At 43.9% G+C, this 22,541-nt stretch overlaps 1 protein-coding gene across 2 annotated transcripts in view; it reads left to right on the plus strand.

The window, feature by feature from the left end:
• Positions 1–21,655, plus strand: part of LOC135171156 (transcription factor Sox-2) — a 63,260-nt gene extending 41,605 nt beyond the window's left edge. Inside the window, exons 3-4 of one of the 2 annotated variants that reach the window (XR_010300502.1) lie at positions 10,588–10,715; positions 20,092–21,655. Coding sequence is in view for 1 of the 2 variants with exons in the window: in XM_064137515.1 (XP_063993585.1) it covers positions 20,092–20,149 (58 nt within the window). In the remaining variant the exon portion in view is untranslated. The remainder of the gene's footprint in view (positions 1–10,587; positions 10,716–20,091) is intronic. The other variant, XM_064137515.1, reaches the window with a different exon arrangement.
• The last annotated feature ends 886 nt before the right edge of the window (positions 21,656–22,541 follow it).

Below are 22,541 nucleotides of genomic sequence, written 5' to 3' on the forward strand. Positions count from 1 at the left end.
CTCACTCTCACTCCGGGCGAACTAAAAATCGATTCTCGATGAGTCACTCTGAGGGCACTGTGAGTGCCTCGAATTCTAGGAGTGTATAAATCGAAACTAAAACTTTCCCACCTTTATTCAATCCAAGAAGTTTCAGGGAGCGAAAGTTGTGGATTTGCGGGGAAAAGTTTTCGTGGAAAACCAACAAGTTACTCGTCTCGATCGCCATCGCTTGAATTTCGTGAGAGATTTTATTCGTCAATTTGTGGAAGTGTAATTTTTATTGGTGTCGAATCGATTTATGAACGTAATCAATGCCTGAGCGTCTAAAAATCGAAATGTCATAGGGAGTCAGGATCCTCCCGGACTATCAGAGACCATTTTTCAAGCCCTCAGGAGCCCTAAAATTCATCAATAAACAATCCTGTTTCGTAAAATATTTTCACACCTAAATCTTCACCGGCGGGTCATGAAAATTTTATGGTCAGTTAGTCGGTGCGAAAAATCATACCTGAAAATGGTGTATCTTCACCGCAAAAGAGGGACTCAAAACTGTGCCTCAGCATTATACCTGCAGCAGGTGCACTTTTCGAAGAAAATATAGCACTTTGGACACGCTTTTCCAGCCTGACCCTGTGCATTCCGCCAGCTCTCAAACGGATTTTGTTGTCCACTATATACATTTCGAGAGGCCTCTTGGCAAAACTGATCAGTCCGGATATACCGTGTTTGGTGAAGGGCTGGTGAGATTGCCTGAGACACCCTTTCGCTCGTAGAACGGTAGACACTAGACCCAGGGCGACAGGTGGATAACCCTAAGCCGATTAGATGCGGCATCGGGCGATTTGTTGACGAATACGAAGCCTCTCGCCTTGACGGTGACGTTCCAGAACGTTCGAGGGCATCAGTCAGGTCACCGACAATCGCAATCATCGGCAGAAACAAAAAGATAAAAAAAATTCGAAAAGAATTAGAATTAGAGAAAAAATTTGCGCTTTAGCTCGACCGGGAGTCGAACCCGGGTCTGCCAGTATCGCGCCGAGCATACTTACCAACTGAGCTAGCTGACGCCACAGAACTTCACTTCCAAATTCACCAGGAACACCTTCCCCAGGTCTCAAATAATTCGAAGAGAATTAGAATTAGAGAGAACCTTCAACCAGATCAGCTGACTCAGCTGGACTTTTGATGCGATATTCCTTCCGCCGATGATCGATTCCGTTTCCCCCTCAACCAATCAGCGACGTCGTCCTTCCGTCACCCTCCGCAAGAAGTTCGGCGCAGGTCTTCAGGATATCGTCCGGTCCCGCCTCGTAACAGCTGAAGCACATTATCTTCATTTCCATAAACCTCCCAAAACTAATGCAATCATCAACACCATCAATCCTCCCACCTCCACCTAAGAAGACATTAAAACCCCTCAGCTGAGCTAGACAAATAACCAACTGGACTTCAGAGAAAACTGAGATGAAAACGCCTGGTGAAGGATGAAGCGAGGCGTCTAATCTGTCGGCAGTGATCAGGGACCCTATCGATGATGAAGCTCCCCGAGCACTTTGAAGTCCAACCGGCATCGCAACGGGGGAGCTGCGGCCTCATATTCCAAGTGTTATCCAGCCCTCTCCCCCTACCTCCCCCTTCAATCATTCACCACCGCGCATCTATCTCGAATCTATACCTTCGGCACTTGAAGTCCCTGCAACATCCTCGATCCTCATCGGTCTGTCTGTCAAAAAATCAGATACCTAGCAACTGAGTCCCTGGAATGATACCCACCCAGACTATCATTCCTCATCATCATCATCATCGTTCCCGGGATTCCCATCTATCGAGAGTTAATGTGAAATGAGAGCGAGTGTTTTTGGGATAATTTTGGAGAAAAGGGAGAAGGAAAAAGTCGAAGTTGGAGCTACGACTGACGCGTCATAACGCCCAGGGTTTCACCGAGGGTGCCCTGCGACACAATGGAGGGTCACCATAAAAATGTCCACCCTCACTGAGAGGACATTTTACGACCCAAACACTGCCAGGAACCAGATTACCTTCGGACTTCCAGAGCCAGGTATGGGATAATATGAGGATTCGTCAGCTTCCTGCTGGTCCAGGTAGTGCGAAGCTTTGCAGGACGTCTGCTTTCAGGATTTTTTAATTAATTATTGGTTATCAGGAGATACTTGGAGGTCCAGCAGTCGGGGATGGGTTGATTAATTATTCAGACGGGGTGTGAGGAAGGTCAAAGTATTTCGATCTTTGGAGATGGTCCTGAAGGGAGTCTGCTAAGCAGTTGAAGAGTGTGTCCTGTGATAGCTCACCTGCAGATGAACCTCATTTCCAGATGTTAGTCCAACGTGGTCTTGGATAGCATCAGGACGAGGTAACAACTCGCGGTCGGAGTTTTATCAAAATTTTAATCAAATTGTCGAACCAATTCCACAGGATTTGGGGGAGAGGTTGTTTACTAGACATAATTAGATGTTTCAAAACACAAGGTCATTCAACATCTGGAGAATTTGAACGTTTTGTTTACCCTGTTGACTTCAAATCCATTGTTTTAGGGCCTGAGGAACTCGGGAAAAACAACGAGCGGAAAATCTCATTTGGAACGTGATGACGTTCCATCCACCGAAACCCAAAATTCCACCTAGACGAAAAAACTCATTATATCTCATGAATTCGGTATGAGGAAGCGTAGCAAACCGGGATGATATTTTCAAGGTGGCTAGTATCTACCTCGGGATAACGAGAAGACCAGGCGAACGGTAGTTTTGCGTTCTCATCACACTCTCAGCCCCTCCCACGGTCGTTCCCCCGCGTCTCCACTAATTTACTAATTTCGAAGGGATAGGGTCAACGAGTTTATTTGGCAGGATCAACAGGTGATCAGGGATTGACCCAATTTATATAAAAAATCTCCACAAAATTTACTGAACTGACTCGCGGTGAATCCAATTTTTTCCAAAGTCTCTCACATGATTTCTTCAATTAACGATTTGTTATGAAATATTTACACGAACGTCGACACAGACAAACCTCGTTACAATTAACTGATTGAGAACTGCCAGGTGGACGTTTCGAAAATCAACGGGTTTTTAGAAGAGACAGTGATACGGAATACGATTCCCTGATTTAAAACCGAGAAGTAAGCAAATAGATTTAGCAGAATGCAGACCTAATGCCAATATGGCCCGTGTCGGAGCACAAGTAACAAAGCAACACGACACCAATGTTGCTTCGTTGTAAGCCGACATCAAGCCAGCACAGAGGGACACCCATCAACAAACACACTAACGTACATATATTTTCTTTAATTTTCTGTATTTCCCTCCTCCACTGTTGCCCACATGAGTCTGACTCTGTCCTCGTCGTCCATATTTCTACTTTGACGCTCTTTGAACATTCGCGCGTCGTTTGTGGCACCACTGCATGTGTGTACAATATAAACTGCACGTGCAGCGGTGCTTTAGCGCTCTACACCCGGTACACAAATTTTTTTTTTCCCCTCTCTCTCTCTCTTATTTTATTTATTTTCTTTTTGCGCGAAATGAACATTTCTCAGAAGGTGTAACGGGAGATTTCGTGTTTGAAGTTGAGAGCTTACGTTTGCGAAATGCCAGCGATAATTGAGAGATTTGTCACTCGATTTCATTGAAACTAATTTGATTTTTTAAGTTATGCGGAATTTTTGAATTATTTTTATGGCGACGCTAATGTCAACGTCGGATATTTATGCTTTTGCTGAAATATATTTGATATAAATTAAACGAAAAGATTTGGAACTGACAAGAGAGAGAGAGAGGGAGAGGGAGAAAGTCACTTTGTCGAATGCAAAATATTGATTTTGTACCCGAAAACGACTTTAAAAAATTCAAATTATCGATTTTTATTGGATCCTCATACCATCGCCCTCGCGAGGGACTGCCCTGCGCACATACTGTGCCAGCAGACCGCCGACATTGCACTGACGTGGAAGGGAACAAGTTGAAATTGTTATTTTTTTTTTGGCGCTGTCTGCCTATTGGTCTAGCCCCCCTACTTGGGACTAAAAAAAAAATTCCAAGTCCACATTGAACATCTTACTATAAATTACTGTCCCATATGATAAAAAAAAATGATTTGTTGTCCGTGAACCGGAATTTTCCTGGTGAACAAAGAAAAAGGTTTTACCCTTCCATCTGACGTTACATTTCCGCAGTTTGAGACCTGAAAACGTCTGGTTTTGACGTAACAACGACGGATTAGCTCCATCCCCGTGACGACTTATCACATGGCGACAGTATGACGCACAGAGACTGCGCACGTGTCGTCCCTTAGCCCTTTTCATCCCCAATAAACCCGACTTTCTCTTCCCCCTTCCTCCGAAGCCTCAGAACAAAAAACAAGTGGGTTGTGGTTATTGTCAGGAGATCGTGTAATTTTTCGCGCGATAAACTGGAAAAAATTCGCATCCACACGCGCTATCGCATGTCGCAGTCCCGATTTTTCGCATCACAAGGGGTTGACGCCGAAAAAAAAACCGGAATTTGAATTTTGCCGATTGCAAGGGCACAGGGGGAGGCCGAGGGGTCACTTCGTTCGGAAAGAAAAGGCTTAAAATATCTAAAAAATTAATTAACCAATTTCCAAAGATGACATATGGCTGACTGGGTGCGTGTGGGTTAGTTCAGCCAATACAACACCTACGCGGGGCGTTAGCTCTCGGAGAAGGCTAACGGCTTGTGCGGATAACCGACTCCAAGAAATCGTAACTTGTCGTGTTTATCGCTGCGCGGCACGCCGACTCTCCCGACGGTCTCGCCGTGTCTTGCGGGAGGTTAGGGGCGTTAAAATCATATGAGAATTTTGCAACGTTTTTTTTTTAATTCTTCAAACACAACTGCCCGTTCCTCGCCACCTTTTGCAACGCCATTACGTCTTCCTCGAACTGTTAATTCATAATTCCCGGCCACTGCCTCAATTCCCGAACAGAATTTTCATTTAAAAATGAGTAATGATTGATGAATTCATCGGGAAAGGATTTTCTCCTCGTGAAAATTGCGGGGAATTTTTCGCCCAGGTCTTTCATCCCTCCGTAATAAATAAATTTATCCAGTTTTTAGCGGTTTATATTCATTTAACGAGTTAACGTCCGCCGATATTTTTTTTATCGGAGATTGATGAGGGGGATTAAAAAAATCAATGGCTATTTGGTACCGAATTTCGCGAGGCAAAACGGCCGAGGTGATTTTCAGGGCCTTCACCACTATACGGCACGTTGCACAGGGCCAAGAGTTCGCGGCGGGGCCGTTCATCAGGGGCAACTTGTCACGCCGCTGGGCATCGGGCATAAATTCCACTCCGTAATGTGACAGGTCCCCAGCTCCCTCCCCCGCCCTGGCTGTCTCATACCAACGATATACCTGCAGTCAGTGCAACGGGTGTCCCGAAATTACCACACGAAGAGGAACCCGCGTAGAAAATATTTCTCTCCGCAATATATTTTAGAAATCTCCGCGAAAATCGGCGAAAGATCGTCGGGAGATGGTCCCGACGGTGAGGATTTCGTCCGGGAAAAATTACCACACCGGTTGGTAAAATGTGTCTGCATTTATTTCATGTCAGGGAACAGTAACTAAACCGTTTGCGAAAAATGACCAAACGATTGTTCAATTTTAATGGAACGTTTAAGAAATTATTACCGATCGTTCCCCAAATTTCCCGAACCGATACGGTAATTTCCTCTGAATTTTTCTCTTCCCCCCCCTTTAACGTCAGGATCACTTTCACCCCGTGTCACCCCCCTCGCCGGGAGTCCCGAATTGATAAAAATTACCCAGAAATTAGGTACAGCCCTGGTCGTCCGGATAATCTCGTCGAGATAGGATATCTATGGGGTCCGGGAGGGAAGGGCTTCCGACCGGAACTCGATTGCGATCGGACAGTCTCACCCTCCCCCCCGAGGGGGTGCACATAGAGTCATCCGCGGGTGAGTTCTTCCGTGTAGAAATGAGAAAAAAAAAACCACCCCCTTCCCCTTGGTGACCGCAAAAGCGACTTAATGTCCCCATTTGTCCACTGCTGCTGCCCTCACCGGAGGCGATTCATCGTCAACCCCTTTTGTGAACTCGGGTTATCCCCGGAGGACGTATATATGCAGCGTCCGCTCGTTCGTATAAATACCCCACAGTAATTTCCAAGAAATTTCATTTCGCTCATTATTTTCCGTTTTGTCAAATCCATTTCAATTATTTTCGATGGTAACAAGAGTTTCGAGGGGAGAACTCGACCATTCGCATCAAACAATCATCAAAAGCCTCGCCAATTAACCCAAATTAATCGTAATCGATTTAAAAAGTTCGCTGATAACCAATCAATCGATTTCCTGAATTTAAATTGTTTATAAAGAGAATTGAACGAACTTCGTTCACCGAAAAATTGTGATAATATTGTAGACCGTGTGATCGAGATTAAGACACAAATCTCTCCTGAAAAACACCCCCATAAATCCCCGTAGACGAGTTAAATAAATTTCTCGTAATTTTCAACTGGTCGTCATCTAGACTCGAGCCATGACGAATCCGTAATAAATATTGTCGATTATTAACACGGGAAAAGGAGAGAAAGGCCCCGCGCAAGACAGATTGAAGTGAGAAAGTTCCTCTGATGGTGATGGAGGGGTAAAGGGGGTGGAAGATCCGCAGGTTGAGACGTTAAGTGGGACCATTAACGCGCGGGATGAGGGGGCTGGTGCTGTGCCTGATGGCATTCCTCCGGGCGTTCGATTTCTCACCGGACCCCTCATATGATGATCCCTCTCGCTCCTGAGAGAGCCACACGTGAAGACGTCACTCGAACCATAGAAAGGAATTCCTGGCATGTGAACATTGCCATCGCGTCTACGATGTTCGAGTTCTCGGACGAATTTTTCAAAAATATTTTTGCAGGAGAATTTTTTACAGAAATTTTCCTATCATTCCAGTCAAGTGCCCGAAGCCATTGTTACACGACTCGAAATATTATCGAGCACAAAATAATTAATCAATTAATTAACTTCTAATTAAAATAGACTGATAAAAAATTTTCTCTAGTCCCAAATTGAATTGTTAACTCGGTCCCAAAAAATCAAAATGTATTTCTCTGTGAAATTCACACAAAAAAAAAATCGAATCCCCTCAGATTTGTGTTTTCAGTTCGTATCTCGAAATAAGTCGATAAAAATTGATCTCTCCCACAGGATTGGGTACACGAATGAACTGTTTGACCCCTAGGCACCGACAAAAGCCCCGAATAGGTGAGACAAGTCGCTCAGGGCCGATGCCCGAGTCATGCCCATCAGTGAGAACTAAAAAATGATAAAGAGAAATGAAAGTCTGGGACTAAAGAGTACCTTCGGAGCACGAGGTGATGGGTATTTTTTTTTTTCGGATGACCGGAGATAGGACCAAGGTGGCAGCCGAGCTCTCCGCGGTACGATAAAGATGTCACCGCAATGGTGTGTACAACAGTCGATCTCTCGCCATGCGAGAGGTTTAACTCGAGGCAGAAGGGAATATTCCTTTTCTTTCTTCAGCATGACGAGTCAGCAGATTCCACATGTCTCATGACGGAGATGTGTTGCCCACCCCCGCTCCCCCCATTCGCATATATTCATGTCAAATTACATTTATTTATGGTCGAAGGGAGGGATAACGATTTAATTTCGGTAAATATTGTCCCGGGGGTTTTCCGAGTAAAGAATTGAAAGGATAAAATCGGTTATTACGTTACGTGTGCGGAGATCATTTTTCTTGACTCATCCCAGGGGTGGAAAACACTTTTCGGACGAGGGGTGAAACTTATAATTTTTTCAGCGATTGGAAAATCGGAAATTTCCGGAAAAATGGCGAAAAAAAAATTTCTCGGTGCAGTAGTGAACCCTTTTCGCTATTGACACCCTAAACATGAGTGTCCACCGTAAGGGATGAAAAATTAATTGAAAGCTCCGGTTTCCTTCTCGAAAAGCAATGAAAAATCCACCTCTTCACCACGGAACAATACCATTGCCTTGTTTACAATTCACTTGTCAATATTTACCCCCTGGGAACCCCTTCTACAATCAATATTGACACCCCATCCCCTGGTAATTGCATTCAAATTGTCTTCCGACTCCTCCGCCCCCGTGTCGAACTGTCGTGAATTCAACCGGAAATAAATAGTCTGAAAAATCGTAAAAATTTTCAAAAAAATTACCTCCAGAATATTTACACTTGACAATGTCCATTCAAAGATGGATGACAACGGGGCGAATGGTTTTCGCAGGAAACGGATGTCCATCTACCTCTCCATACACCCGGAGAATCGCGCGTGGGTGCGCCAGTGGGTGAGTAAAAAAGGGACGAAAAAAGGGAGTGAACGGTACGAGGTGATGACGGAAGGGACGAGAGGAGATGAGATCGTCCGGCGGAAGTTACGCGGAAACGGAATCCATAAAAACTGCCACCAAATCCAATGCGCACTGACATCTTTTCGTATAACGTTTGACTCTCAGTGACTCCAGATCGTCATAAAAACGTTCTCCACACGTGAAACCATTTACTAACGGACATAAAAAATGGTTTCTCCCTTTCCCGGACTCTCCAACTATTTCCTACTGTTCAAACTGCTCCTCGTGCTCTCAAGATTCGAATGAAGGGGCAGAACGGGTCTCTCTTTCCATCGGTAGCCGAGAGCCGGAAAAATCATTTTGAAAATAAAAAAAAAGTTCGTGAGAATGTTCTCCACTCACCAAAAAAGTACATCAATTACTGCTTCATCCGACGTACCCAAAAATCCTGAGTGATTACCTCGCTCCCCCCCTCCCCCGTATCAATCATTAAATCCGTCTGCCGTCATCGTTCGTCACAATTTACCCGGTTGCGCGCGCAACTCTTTCCGGATTCGTCGGAAACATCGAAGCGCCTGGTTGGCTCTAATACCCGGTATAACCTTTCACTTGTCGTTTTTTTTTTTCCGTCGTTCCACATTTTCGTCTTGGCTGAGTCGGGCCATCATACAGCCAACATCGCTCCGAGCCTCTTGCGTCCCTAATGAACCGTGTAATAATGTCGTGACGCCTCGCGAGGGAAGAAATAATATAACAGCCGTTGACACTTTTTAGGATTTAAATTGGGTGTTTATGGGTTTTTGACGTGGATACCTCTTTCGGGGCAATATGGGCGGTCGTTTTGAGAGATGGTATTTATGTTCCATGTGAACTGTCGGAGTTCTGGAAGATCCCAGAGGATTTTTAATGAATCGAGAGGTTTTCTGGAATTTTTCTAAAAACTTATCGAATTTTTGTACCTGCGAAACAATTAAAAAAATTCTGGAACGTTTTGAGGAGTTTTGGGAGTTTCTGAAAGTCTCAGGGAACTCCCAGAACTATTCGGCAGCCTCAGGGATATTCCAGACACCTTCGGGGAATTCCCTGCAGTCTCCTGAAACTTCCCCCAAGTCCCCAGAAACATCCTGGAACTCCAGAAGTCTCGAAAAATCGCAACTGACTTCCGAAAATTCCCAGTGACTCTCTGGAACTCCAGGGGCTGTCCCAAGATGTCAAAAAAATCCATAAAACCTCCCCAAACCCCCAGAATTCCTAGAAATATCGGGGAAATCCCGGGAGATTCGAGAATCGCCCGCAGGAAACGAATTATCTCATTACTTCGACGAAGACGAATAAATCAACGCAGAAGAAGGACTCGCTAATGAAAGACCTCGTCCACCGTTGGGCCTGGAATAACCCCCGAGCGATTGATGTCCCCTAATGCACCCCCACCCCCCCAATCTATCACCCATCCCCCTTCTCCACCCACCGTCTCACCGCACCACGTTATTTTTATTAATTTTTACCACAGCTCAATAGTGAGTCACGCGTCAAGTCGCATACATCAAGCGTCCGAAGGCACTTGAAGAAACCTCTTTTCTCTTGGCGAACGGCACGACCTCGGGTTACGTGCCTCACTACGATTATAATACACCACGCGCCTGTCTACATGCGTGATGGAGACTTAGGGAAGCGCCCAGTGAGAATTAATAGGCCGGTTAATACGTCGACGTCTTCCACGGGTCACGACGTCTCTCTCTCTGCCCATTACATTTTTTATTTCCTCGCTCTTTGTTTCGTAGACGAGTGTGTCGCGTGCAGCGACTTTGCGACTCACTAATATCAAATTATCTCCATTTTTTTCAATTTTTTTCTGCTCGAGTAATCGACAAAGTCGTGAATTTTGACTCTGGGAACTTTTTGAGAGGATGTTGCACTTCGAAGAGGATCCCTGGTGCGAAACTTACCATCGCCGACAGTCCGCCGGGGTTCGGCCAACAGTCGGCCGAGTACTGGCCCACTGTTGGCCCTTTGCCATATTGTACCAGGGATCCCTGATCATGCAGAGAGACATTTGCATGTACTGGAACATAAATAAATATGGATAAATTTATTGTTATGGCGATAACACTTCCTTGTTGGACTATTCGATCAATTAATGAGTTGGATCAATCGTAGAATTTTTATTTCTCAGGTTTTTTTTCTCTCAGTGTAATTATTGGTTCGAGAAGTGTATGGTCTTGTGCAAAATGAGGTGAAAATTAATTAGAGAATTTTGTCTGCTGTTGCAGGGATTGGAGCGCGACGGGGAATGTTCGTGTACAAGAGTCCTGGCCCACGTGAGCGGCTTTCGCGCTCGCCAATAATCCACCGTCACGGAGAAGGTTGATCGGGAATACTCAATTTAATTTGCTGCACGGTGAGTTGTCTGTGGCAATAATGAAAATCTCAATGAATTTATGAAAAAAAAATCGTTTCCATCGATTTTTCACATTTTGGATGATAAGCAGACGAAGTGAGCGGTGAAAAAAGGCCTTCGCGGTAGAATTTTTATCTCAATATCGAGACTGGAATTGACGGAATGTGCAGGCTCATTCGGGGGAATTTCGAGTGATCGAACGCGAGGTATAAAAAGCCTCGTATCGAGCTGCCTGCGTGGGTCTTGGCTGTTGTGACAGCTATGAAATTGAGCTCGATTGGCTTTTTGGCCTTCGGCGGCTTTCAAATTCTCTCTGCTGTCTTTTTTCAACGGAATTTGTCATTGAAAAAACTGACACCTTGCGAAAATTCCAAATTACTCCTTGAAATTATTGTATCACATTTGATACCGTCAGATGCCACCAGTAAATTTGGAAAAATTCCCCAGCGATATTTTTTTACGATAAAAATATGAAGATTTATAAATAATTTTCTCGTTCCTCGTCGAGTGAAACCGCATCGAATCCTCATCTCCCTCGCGACGCACGTTCGGACCATTCGATTTTCCTCGGTGGCAAAATAGAGGGAAAGAGAATACCGCTGATTCATGGAAACGAAAAGTCAGTCTCTCCGGAACCCGAAAAGCCTCACCCCTTTTTCCTCACCTCCCCCCTGCACCCCCACACAATTTTGTCCACCTCAACTGGCGGATTAACACATCAAAGAGTCACGCACCTCTTCCAGGAGGATTTCCTCGGCGATATACCGTATCACAGGATCGCACGTGACATGAGGAGTAATTAATTAAGTTAATTACATTGTGGTAGGGATAATCGAAATTTTCCAAAATTAAAAAATCAAAAATTAACGATCCGCCGAGGAGGTGACGGGGAAAAATAGATATCGAGGGGTTGGAGGATTGAAGCTCGATATAACCATGATGCCGCGTTCCGTTGGGTGTCAGTTAGTGTCGAGTCACTGCTCGTAACGAGCTTCGAGGTGGAGGATTCTGCGCTTCTTTGTAACGGACCCGCAGTGCCGATCCTCAGGTCGACCTCAGACGCAGGGAGTGACAGAAACCCGAGTGTTAGATGGGGCGAGGCACTGCTGTCGATGCGGGAGACGTGCAGGTTTTTTTTTGGGGGGAGGTCTAATTGGCAGGTCTGATAATCAAAAATTTTGGATGAGGTCGTTCACGGAATTTCGCTTGAAGTCAATTTTTTATCGAAAAATAGTTCGATGAAATCGATGGAATCCTCGCGCCAATAATTCGGCGGTTTCTGGGGAATATTCTCTTCGTACGGATTGATGTCAGCGATCTGAATGATTTTTTGGACTCCCCCGGATAGAGGGGATGAGTTCGATAACAGAAAGTTGCGTGTTCCAGAGGGTAACACCCGTCGCTCCCTTAATTACCGATTTTCCTCGGTCCGCGTCACTTTTTAATTGACGCCAGAAATTGAACGGCTGCAGTGAGTCGTCAGGTTCTCGCAGAGTCATCAGAGAAAAAAAAACGCTAGAAGTTCCCTCCCCCTAATCCACCAGTCGCGTTTGATATTTTACGCGGAATCGTCGGAAAAACGGGCCACGAATTCAATAGATCAGTTGGGCCGGGGTAAAAACAGTTCGGGAAAAATCGCCAGCGAATGCAGTCGACAAATTAATCGCAGAAAATCTTCGCAACGAGGGAGAGGGAAAAAAAAATATATCTCATCCGTCATTGGCACAAAGTACGGTCGTCGCATCTCTCAGCTCGACGAGCACAAAATTTCATAACTCGTTTCTCTCCTATAGGTTGGCCGACGTTGTGCCGCTGTCAGAGAAATTCTTGCATAATTCTTGTCCCGTGGGAAATATAATGGACGACTCGCTCGACGGGACATTGGTTCATTTCATTGTTTTATATTCGTTTCCCTCTTCTACCTTTGGGATACGCATGAACTTCCCCTCCTCGTTGTACGAGCCAGTGGAGTAGGCACACCACAGCCACATCATACCCTCTAAGCGATTCAAAACTCCCTTACTTCAATAATTATTATTGGTGAAATGAACATCTGGTTGTGACGTGGCTCGATGAATGTGAGAAATTGGAGAAACCAGTGGTTTAGATGTTGACGTTAACAATTGTCGGTTCGATTTGTACAGTTGGAATGAAAATCAGTCGGGGGATGATGGGGTAAAACGACGCGGGGGGGGGAAGCGGGGGTGGGAAATAAATCGCTAGCAAAGTGGTAAAACGAGTCAAATTATTTTTGGAATATCTCGATATCTCGGGGGGTAGGAAAATTTTTGTTGGTGTTAAGTTTAATTAACCCTGAAATTAACTGATGCACGTTGACACACAGGTGGATTAAATCAGCCCTTGTCCTCAGTAATTAGTAAGAAGACCTGTAAACCACTGGAATATCACCTCGACTGCCAGCCCCCGAGTGCATAAGCTCCGGCAATTAATTTGCTCGTCGAAGACGCACTCTGTGAATCCACCGCAGTTACCCCATAACGAGTTTCCAGGATGAAGTCGGTAAGGGCATTACTCTCCCTGTGTACCAGCGTGCAATCTCCCTGTGATATTCCGAGGGAGGAGGAAGGAAAGATGGAGAGGAGGTTGCCCGGGTACTTGAGAAATCCCTGACCCGGCTAGTGAGAATTCTTTTGATCTTGACTAACCAAGGATTCATGCCAATTAGACGTCATTGAGGGTTGGAATTTACTCCGGGGAATTAACTTGCTTTCTTAACCATGCGGATAATTTCAAACGTCATCAAATGTCATCGACGCAGTGGATGAAGCCTCAGTAGAATGATAAAATAATATATCGCTCGTGATTAAATAAAAAATTGATTGAATCTATAATTCTTCAAATACTTATTATAATTAGAATCATTATTAAATAATTAAGGGGGTGATGAAGGGAAAATAGAACTTGATCACAATTTATTTACCGTTTTTCAAACCCATACGATGATAGTAACTAAAAAAATATTATTACTAGATTTTTAATATTTTTATGGACTTATGGGAGTCCTCCGGAGATTATTGTTTATTAAAGTGATTTTACAATAGTGAAGTATTGAATTTTTCCATTCATTTTTCCGTAAATCTTATGCAACCCCCGATGGACTGAAAATTCTTGATATATTTCTTCCTCGGGTGCATTGCAAGCCGTAAAAGTTCGACGTTATTTTTTATTCAGTCGCTTGTCATCGGTTATGACACAACCGGGATACCCTGGAGTCAATGTAGGCCAGGATGTTCAATAAAAATCAAATTTTGGTGAGGGAAAACCGAGGAAAACTTGGGAGGGGTAAAAATGATGGAAAATTGGGTGACTACCGATCGGCTCGAGATACCACGTCAATAAACAGCCAAACGCTTACGTAGAACGAGGGTGGGAGGGCAGGGGGTGGGTAAGACAAAAGGGCTCTGCCCCTGTCGGGTTGGTCGATAGTCCACTACCGCCAATCGGGCGGAGAGCAACCCTCTGGGGATTCACTCTCTTCCCTCAGACCCTGAAACACTTGACGAGGGGGAGAATACTCGGTGTATGTACACTCCTGTACCACTATGTGGCAAATGTAGAGAAACCTAGAGAGCCCCTCGTGAAGATGCCGTCTCCTAGGTGACGGTGGAGAGGGCGCTCGACGATCCCACCCACGTTATGCATGTCGCAGGGCGACTAAAATGGTGGCCAAATGTTTTTCAGATTCTGCGAGAAGAGAAGAAACTTTTCAAAGTCTATTTTCGGATTTTGGACTTTTCACGACTTCAAAATTCGATTCTCCAAAGTTTTTATGTTTAGGGACTTAGGAATTATTTATTTAATTATGATATAAAAAAAGGTTTAATTATTTCGATTCCTATAATCTAACATCTATTCCCCTACATATTTTCCGCTGCACCCCCTCCCCCTCACCGCAGGTACCATCCCCTTCAGTCTTTCCAAATTCTCCGGAGAAAGATTTCTCTCGGTTAAAAAAAAATTAATTTAAACGCGAGCGATCGCAATTCTTCCATTGGAAAGGGAAAATTCAATATACTTTCTTTCTCCACCCACTCCTTGGTACCTTCTGTGTATACTCCAGGACCCCCTGGGGTCTTAATTATGCGAATCGTCGGTTCACGAGAAATTCAATTCGCGTCATTACACAGTTCACCCTCAGAATATCTCGTGGGCTGACCAGCATTTTCCGGCGAGCGAAGTCCATTTTTTTAATTAATAGAGCGTACAACCGAGAGTTGCACGGAAGCTCATCCCGCATCCCTCTCCCCACTCATCCCCGTCAGACCTGCTAGGAGTAACCCTCGAGATAGGTAGGAAAGAGGGAAATACAGAGCAGCGAAATCCCAGTGAGTTTTAATGAGGATGAGCGAGATATAAACTCTCGCTTTTCTCATCCTCTGTATATACTTCATCCCATTTTTTCCTTTCTTTGCATTTGAGTTTTTCCACATCCTCCCCCACTCCCCCCTCGGCCACCCACCCCAAACCCTCTTTATCTCGACTCCCCCCACGGCGTTTCTACTTTTTTTTTTTGCTCCACTCGAAAACGCGAGACACCGAAATACAAGGGAGAAAGTAATTTCTTTTCCCAGCAATTTTTAGTGCTCACCCCTCCTGGTATTTTTCCTCTTAAACTCCTCCGCAATCTTACAGCCCCTAACATCCCTGGGATCTCATTGAGTAAATTTGTCGTGATGTCATTTTCAAATTAGTCGAAATAAAAAAAAACACGAGAGTCTACATCGTGAGTGAAAAATCTAATTTATCGAGGGACAATTCCCCATTTTTCGAATAAAATATCCACCAATTCCCGGAGGGGTGAAATGTGTTTTTCAATTTTTCTGTTAAACAATCGCGTCGATTACCCCTAAATTGAAACGCGAAGCGTCGCCCCGTCGTCAGCCCTCCAAAAAACGTGTCAACAAAACCTCCATTCCACCTCACCCACCCCTTTGATGTTCTCCACGCACTCGTACCCCCATGTGATACACCCCCACACCTCCCTCTGCAATTATTCCTCCGAACAATGAACAATATCATCTCCTCCACGGGGACATTCCGTGTCCTTCGGGAGTCACCTCCAAAGAGAATCAAAACAAACCCCCGCCCCGGTCTAAAACAAAACCCCCGCTCCCTGAAAAAAAAAACAACAAAACAGACCAAAACTCCCGAACCCACCCCCCCCAGCGGGAAAAAAATATCTCCATCCCCCATCCCCCAGCAAAAAAAAATAAATAAAACTCAGAGAGAGATTTAGCGAACAGTTCACTTCGGTTCAGTTTCATCCCTTTCCCTTGTCCTCAAGGAGAACGTCCGCGGAGGGGATAACGCCGGTTTTCATTACTCTAAGAGCCGATTGCATTTTTTGCGTCTCCATTTCCCCCCCTCCCACCCGCTGGTAAAAGGGGTGGAAAGCCTCACCGCTGAGGGGGTGGGTTTCAATCTCGGCGGAGGTCGTGGCCATCTAATCACACGAATCCTTGCAATCAGATCCTGGTCGGACAATCCCAGCTCAGCCACTGCATCCCCCTCTGCTGGTCCAGGGGGGTGGAAGCTGGGGGAGGGCACCCCGGTCTCTTCTATCAGTCTCATCCGAAGCTTCTTTATTCTGCACGAGTGAAGGGACGCCGATGACATTCTCGTTTCAGTTTTTTTCTTTCTGCTCTTTATCTAACGGTTTTTGTCATCGAACTGGGGACTGGACAAGGGGAAGGTCATGTGGCCTCACCCTTGCTGCACTGTACGATCTGTCGACTCAATGATGAAATTGCTTATTGGGTAAGTGTGTGGGTGGTGAGGCTCCACGTAATTAATTCGCGATTGAAAATCATCGGTGGAATCGTCTGCGAGAGGAGATTTGTTTGATGTTCGCGGGATTCGAAAGCTTCTTATGCCAATTACTTGGGGGCGGGGGGTGGGGGTGGTTTATTCGTGGTGAACATTCTTTTGAAGTTGAAGGGATGGAGAGTAAATTTTTCGCGACATTTTCTCCGCCATTTTTACCGGAAAATTTTAATTTATCGCGTCGATGATTTTTGTCGACTTTAAATTGATAAGTTCCCTCCCCTACCCACCCCCTGTCATAATTATCAGTCATTTTCCCACTGAAGGTTTCATTTTACTTACGTGAGAACAGTTGCCGCAGGTTAGATGGGGGTTAAAAAAAAATTATGGCAGTGGAATAATTTTTTTTTTAATGAACTAATTATTTAGATTTTTTTGGCAATCAGGGGATGACTTAGTTGTGCCTTTGATGTTGCGATGGGGAGAAAGGGATTACGAGGATATGACGTTTTCTAGGCGACCTGGTAGTGTTGCTTGGCAATGGCACTTTCGTTTTCGTGGTTTTCATTTTCGTCGGCGAAGCCCTGGCACCGGTGAAGCCACACATAATGCCAAGTTGGAGGAACAATGGTGACAGTGGGTGGTAAGGGCGTTGATTGTTTCACGGTTGTTGGACGATCTCACTTGAAAGTAAATACGGGAAAAATGGAGGGATGAATAGAGTACAAGAGGGATTACGCAAAAAAAAAATTGTGACTTAATTCTTCAGTTTGGGATGATTTTTGTGACCTTTCAGGCCCTTTTGGGTCATCATTAAGGCACCGCGTTGTCTAGTGCTCTTTAAATTTGAATCAAAAACGGAATGACAATTTTAAAAAAGACAATTCCTTTTAAATTAGCTTTTAAATTAATATTTAATTGCAGATCGAAAAAGGTGGATTGGAATTAAAAAAAAAAATTGTACAACTTCTCGAAGATCCGATTGAAGAATTTAGAAAAAAATTTGATATAATTATTATTCTTTCTTGAGATCATTAATTGTTTCGTTACAAAGCTCTGAAACTCAAAAATGAAGAGAATAATTCTGCGAGCGAGACAGCGGGGGAATGAGAGCTGTAGATATCACACCGGGACTTGCAATTTGTTTCGAGATGGTATCTTCAAAGTGGCTCTTCATCCTCGTCGAGGAAAAAGGAGTAGAGGAAGTGGGTAGGGGTACGCCACTCGAGAGAACCTGTGCATCGTGAAACGGCACTGGATAGGGAATGGGCATCTGCGCCGGGGGAATCGGGGACGTCTGAGAGGGACAGAAGGAGGAAAGGACAAAATGCCATGGGGTGGAATGGGGGTGGGTAGTGAATGGCAGATTCGAGATGTGAGACTTGTCTCAATCCGTCCAGTCCTCGGGGCGCTTTAGCGACTTTACCCGGAGGCTATCGCCGCATCTTCATGGGGAGGAGCCGAATTACAAATTTTTATGGTCCCATGAATTTAATTTGAAAAAATTCTTTTCCAGCGATTTTCGGAATTTTTTGGAGGGGACTTTTTTTTAGTTTTGAGTGGCTTTGAGTTAGAGAACTATGAGACTATTGTCAGATGTGGGCATCGACGAAATACAGTAATTTTTGGGCCTTAAAAAGACCTGGAAATAGTTGTTATTTCCGTTTTATGAGTCGAAGGGAGGGAATCGATTGGCACTCAGGGAGCCCTCGTAGGTCCCAAACTTCATGCTCCGGTCATTCAACCGGTTAAGGGCCCCTTCAACCCTCGTACTTCACTCCCAACTCGAACACACCCTAAATGAGAGTATTGAGGCCCATTTCGGGGCAGAAATGTCCTCTCGCCTCTTCCGACCGATTTTCGATTTTCCTCCGACTTTTCCTGGTCGCCCCTCAACAATTCAGTTCTCGCACAACCACTGAATTAGTCTAGAACCTCCCTTTCCAGTGAAATTTTAATAAAGGACTTGACTCGAATGAAATAGCCAGGTACCCAGCGAGGATAATAAATCCTTAATACAGATCGGCACGCGATCCCCGGCTCGTTAGGGTGATGCATAGCGGATCGAGGTTTCCCGGGGTGTGTATACGGTAGCATCTACGGGGGGATATCATTTTGGTCATCCAGTACCTACAGGGAAGTCATAACACCTACACGCCCGGTGTATGGGAGGTTCGGCGGAGGGACCCCCGTTTAACGGTGAGATCGCAGATAGAGGATAATATTAATTGTGGGCATCGGTGCGAGATGCCGCAACCGGTGTTCCTTTTGGCTCCTGAATGTCCTGGCATAAACTAACGGTTGATAACGCGGATGAATGCGATTCTTGGCTTACACCGGGTGACATTCATCCTCGAGATATAATTTTTATGACTAATTGATCAATAACTGGAAATCGATTATTGATTGGCGCCATTTTTCAGGGATTACGATTCACTCTGTGATATTTTCGCTGATTTAATAAATCAGAGAGAGGATTCGGATTTTTCTGGAGGTGACAGACGGGTATAGATTCCCCGAACCGAATTTTTTTTTCACTGAAGATCTTCTTCTAGAGATCCAGAAGAATTTTTTGTGGTGACCCAGAAACATCCGGAGAATTTCGAAGGGAAATTTTTGTTTGGAAAACTATTTTTACCACTTCTTAAATATATGTATGTGTCTCATAAAATATTATTAGATGAGATGATTAGTTAGGGAAAATTAATTATGCAGATGAATTTAGGGATAAGTAGATTGATTAGATGTAATTGAGGGATTTTTTCGGGACCTTCACGTATTCAATCCACGTGAAATGATTTCTTTCGTGTAATTTTCATCCTCACATGAGCAAAACAACGCTGTAGGTAGCCGGTTACGCGGTGGATATCAGGGTGGACGTTTAACATATGACCAGCTACCAGTGTTATTAATGCACCGGTGGAGGTAAAGCGTTGGAGTCAGTTTCTACGTGGCCATGTACACGAACGTAAGGTGGTGGTGTGATGGCCACCCGTGGGCCCTCTCTTTGGGCCATGTACCCTACCCTTCCACTTGATTTCTCTCCTCTCTCACCAACACCCAGAGACACGTTTCAAATCCAGACGGGACGGTAACACGAGACTCGGAAATACATCCGAGAGTCACATCTAGACTCGGTGAGCTATCCCACCTCAACGAGTTATGTCTTCCTGCTGCACATCGTCCTCTGGGAGTCGGCATAAGTCCCGGTTGTATCTCATTAATGGACGGAAAGGGATTTTAGGTAAAAAATCGACCTCCGGGGACGAAACAGGGGAGAAATGTTAGTTTTATTAGAAAAATTTATCTCTCAAGTCGAATTTTTTCTGCAAAACGTGAACTAAAAATCGTTGATCATCAGTTTGTCCCTCGTTTCATCCCTCAGAGGTCTAATTTCGACCCTAAAATTTATTTCCGGATAATAAACATATTTGTAAACGACAAAATTCGAAAATAATGAGCAGTAAATATTTTCCGAGTCAAAAATTTTAAAATTCATTTCTGATATTGAAATGATTTTGAGGGGAGCTGTTGATTGATTTCTAACATATGTCTGACGGTGCATCTGATTTTTATAATTTTTTCTTTTCAGGTATCACTACACGGAAAAATACGCGCGTCAGAATCCCGCACGTTCGTCGTCACCGTAGGCAGCGCTCAACGATCAAGACCCATCGTAAAAAATACTGCCTCCTACGCAAACCGAGACGGTTCGTCTCGGTGAAGATGTCATCATTCAGCCCATTCCGTACCACAAAAACAAAACCCACCTGGACGTCGATTAACTTGTAAATAATTAAATAACAAGGGATGACGAAGTAATTACAAACGCTGTGAGAATATAACGCCATCTTGTGTATACGGTTTTAAATTTTAAATATAAATAAACAGGCGTTGACGTTTGATAATTATCTGTCATCTTTATTATAACAATTATTAATGAATTAATAACGAATTATCACTGTATCATAAATAACTCGATTAATTTTGTCGAGCATTTTTTCGTTTCGCGTTATCAATTTCGTAGGAATTTTCGAATCGTGAGAATGAGGAGAGAGTGATTGCGATGAAATATGAAATTTCAAGGTGTGGAATGAAAAATAATCAAAATGTGTAAATGACATCGAGGATTTCGATGATTTTTCCGTCGCGTGGGGGAACAATTGATGCGAATATTTCTCTGCGCGACTGATTTTCTCTTTTCGCGCGTGTGACGACATCTCGAGACGCACCACTTCCGGAAAATATATTTTATTTCTGGAACCAACGAACGGATGCACCTGACTCGTGTGTCCAAGGAGGTTAACATTCACCGGAGTAATTTATTTCAATTTTACTTTCAGTAGTGAATACGGGAGTGGGGGTAAAGGCGGCTCGTTAATTATTCCATGGGTCGAGTTCTTACGCTCCCGGAATACGCGTCGCGTGCGTTTGTACATATAGAATAATTTTTTTTTTTTTTTGGTGGCTTTTTTCGGATGCGTGCGCCCGTGGAATCGAAGAAGGGAGGAAGATCCAACACAAGTGTGTGCGCATGATCGTTATCGTTCTGCGTGGGGGCACAGCGTGAACCTCTCCTTCGAGAACACCCACGCGTCTGCCCAGGGAGATGTGCCTACCCGTGGAAAAATGGTGGGGACAATTAATGAGAAATAGAATTTAAGGGAGAGTTCGTTCGTTCAGGCGAAAAGTTCATTTTTGGGGATTTAATATTTTATTTGATTTTTGGGGAGAAATTTGGTCGGGAAAGAATGTGGAGCGTTTTTTTGGTCAGCCCCGTAGAGAAGACTTTTTATAAAAATTATGCGAGCCGTGTGGTAAGTGTATAATTAATAATTTTCATTCTAAATGAGGGGAATTTCATTCTGACGTGTGATACACTTTGATAATTTTTATAAAAAAATTTCTCTCCGCGTGAATTCTTGTTTTTCTTATTTTTTTTAAATCGACTGGGTGCGCAGGTGTCTTTCAGGTTCCCAGAAGAATAATGTATGATATTCACACTGTAAATATAGGGATAGGGTCACCGGAAGTGGGGAAAGTGGAGGGAGAATCGATGCGTCTCGGATAGTCTGTAACATGTGATTGAAATGTATGAATTTATTTGAGATAATTGGGTGAATTATTGTCGATGAATAAACGGTGGATGTAGTTAATGAACATGAGTATTACTTCCCCCTCCATTAGCATAAGCTCCACCGATAAATAGATTTTATTGATTTGTCATTTTTTAATTAAAAAAAAGCTGGAGTAATTTTTTTTGTCACGTTTTTGGGAGGGAATGAACTGGCAATCAGAGTTCATCGGCAGACAGATTCGGGTCTTGAATTTGGTGCTAAGAGGTTAAGAATGTACCTTTTGGAAGCCTCACAGACCTCATCCAGGTGTCTAAGATGACGTTGGAGATAACTGTGGTTATATATTCCTCCAGCTCAGGGACTTCGAGACAGAGTGAGTTTTATATCTGCCTTTGGCTCGCAAGGAGTCGTCTCTCTCGTACCTCATTCTGCTGCACATCAACCCAGGTAATATCAACTACGGCTATATATATGCTGGGCCCACTCTGACAGGCCGCACGTCATTACACGATGACTCAACTCGATCGTTAAGGCGTAGACTCAAACTTGATGAAAAAAGACCTGTAAAATAATCGAGAAAACTACGCGGCGAGAAAAATCTGAGAATTTTTATAGAAACTACTATATCGCATAGTAAAATTTCTTGAGCTTAGAAAAAATTCTGTGGGGCCTCGTAAAAAATGAAGTAAGGCCCAATAAAATAGACTGACATTTTTTATTAAATTTTGAAGTGTTGTTTAGTCAACTTTGCTGTCTGCATATCCCAGAAAATAAATTAAAAAGTTATAAAATATCTCGGAAAACTAGAAATAACGATAACAGAATTTTTTCAAAAATATTCTGTCCAACTCTTCTCGTCTCAACTAATTATTATTATTTAAAATGGACAAATCCAATTTAAAAAAATATTACAGTGAGGGAAAATATACAGAACCAAATTCCTGTTGAAAAAATCATTGGCCAA

Source organism: Diachasmimorpha longicaudata, chromosome 18 (genome assembly GCF_034640455.1).
Source record: "Diachasmimorpha longicaudata isolate KC_UGA_2023 chromosome 18, iyDiaLong2, whole genome shotgun sequence".
Classification (NCBI taxonomy): Eukaryota; Metazoa; Arthropoda; class Insecta; order Hymenoptera; family Braconidae; genus Diachasmimorpha; species Diachasmimorpha longicaudata.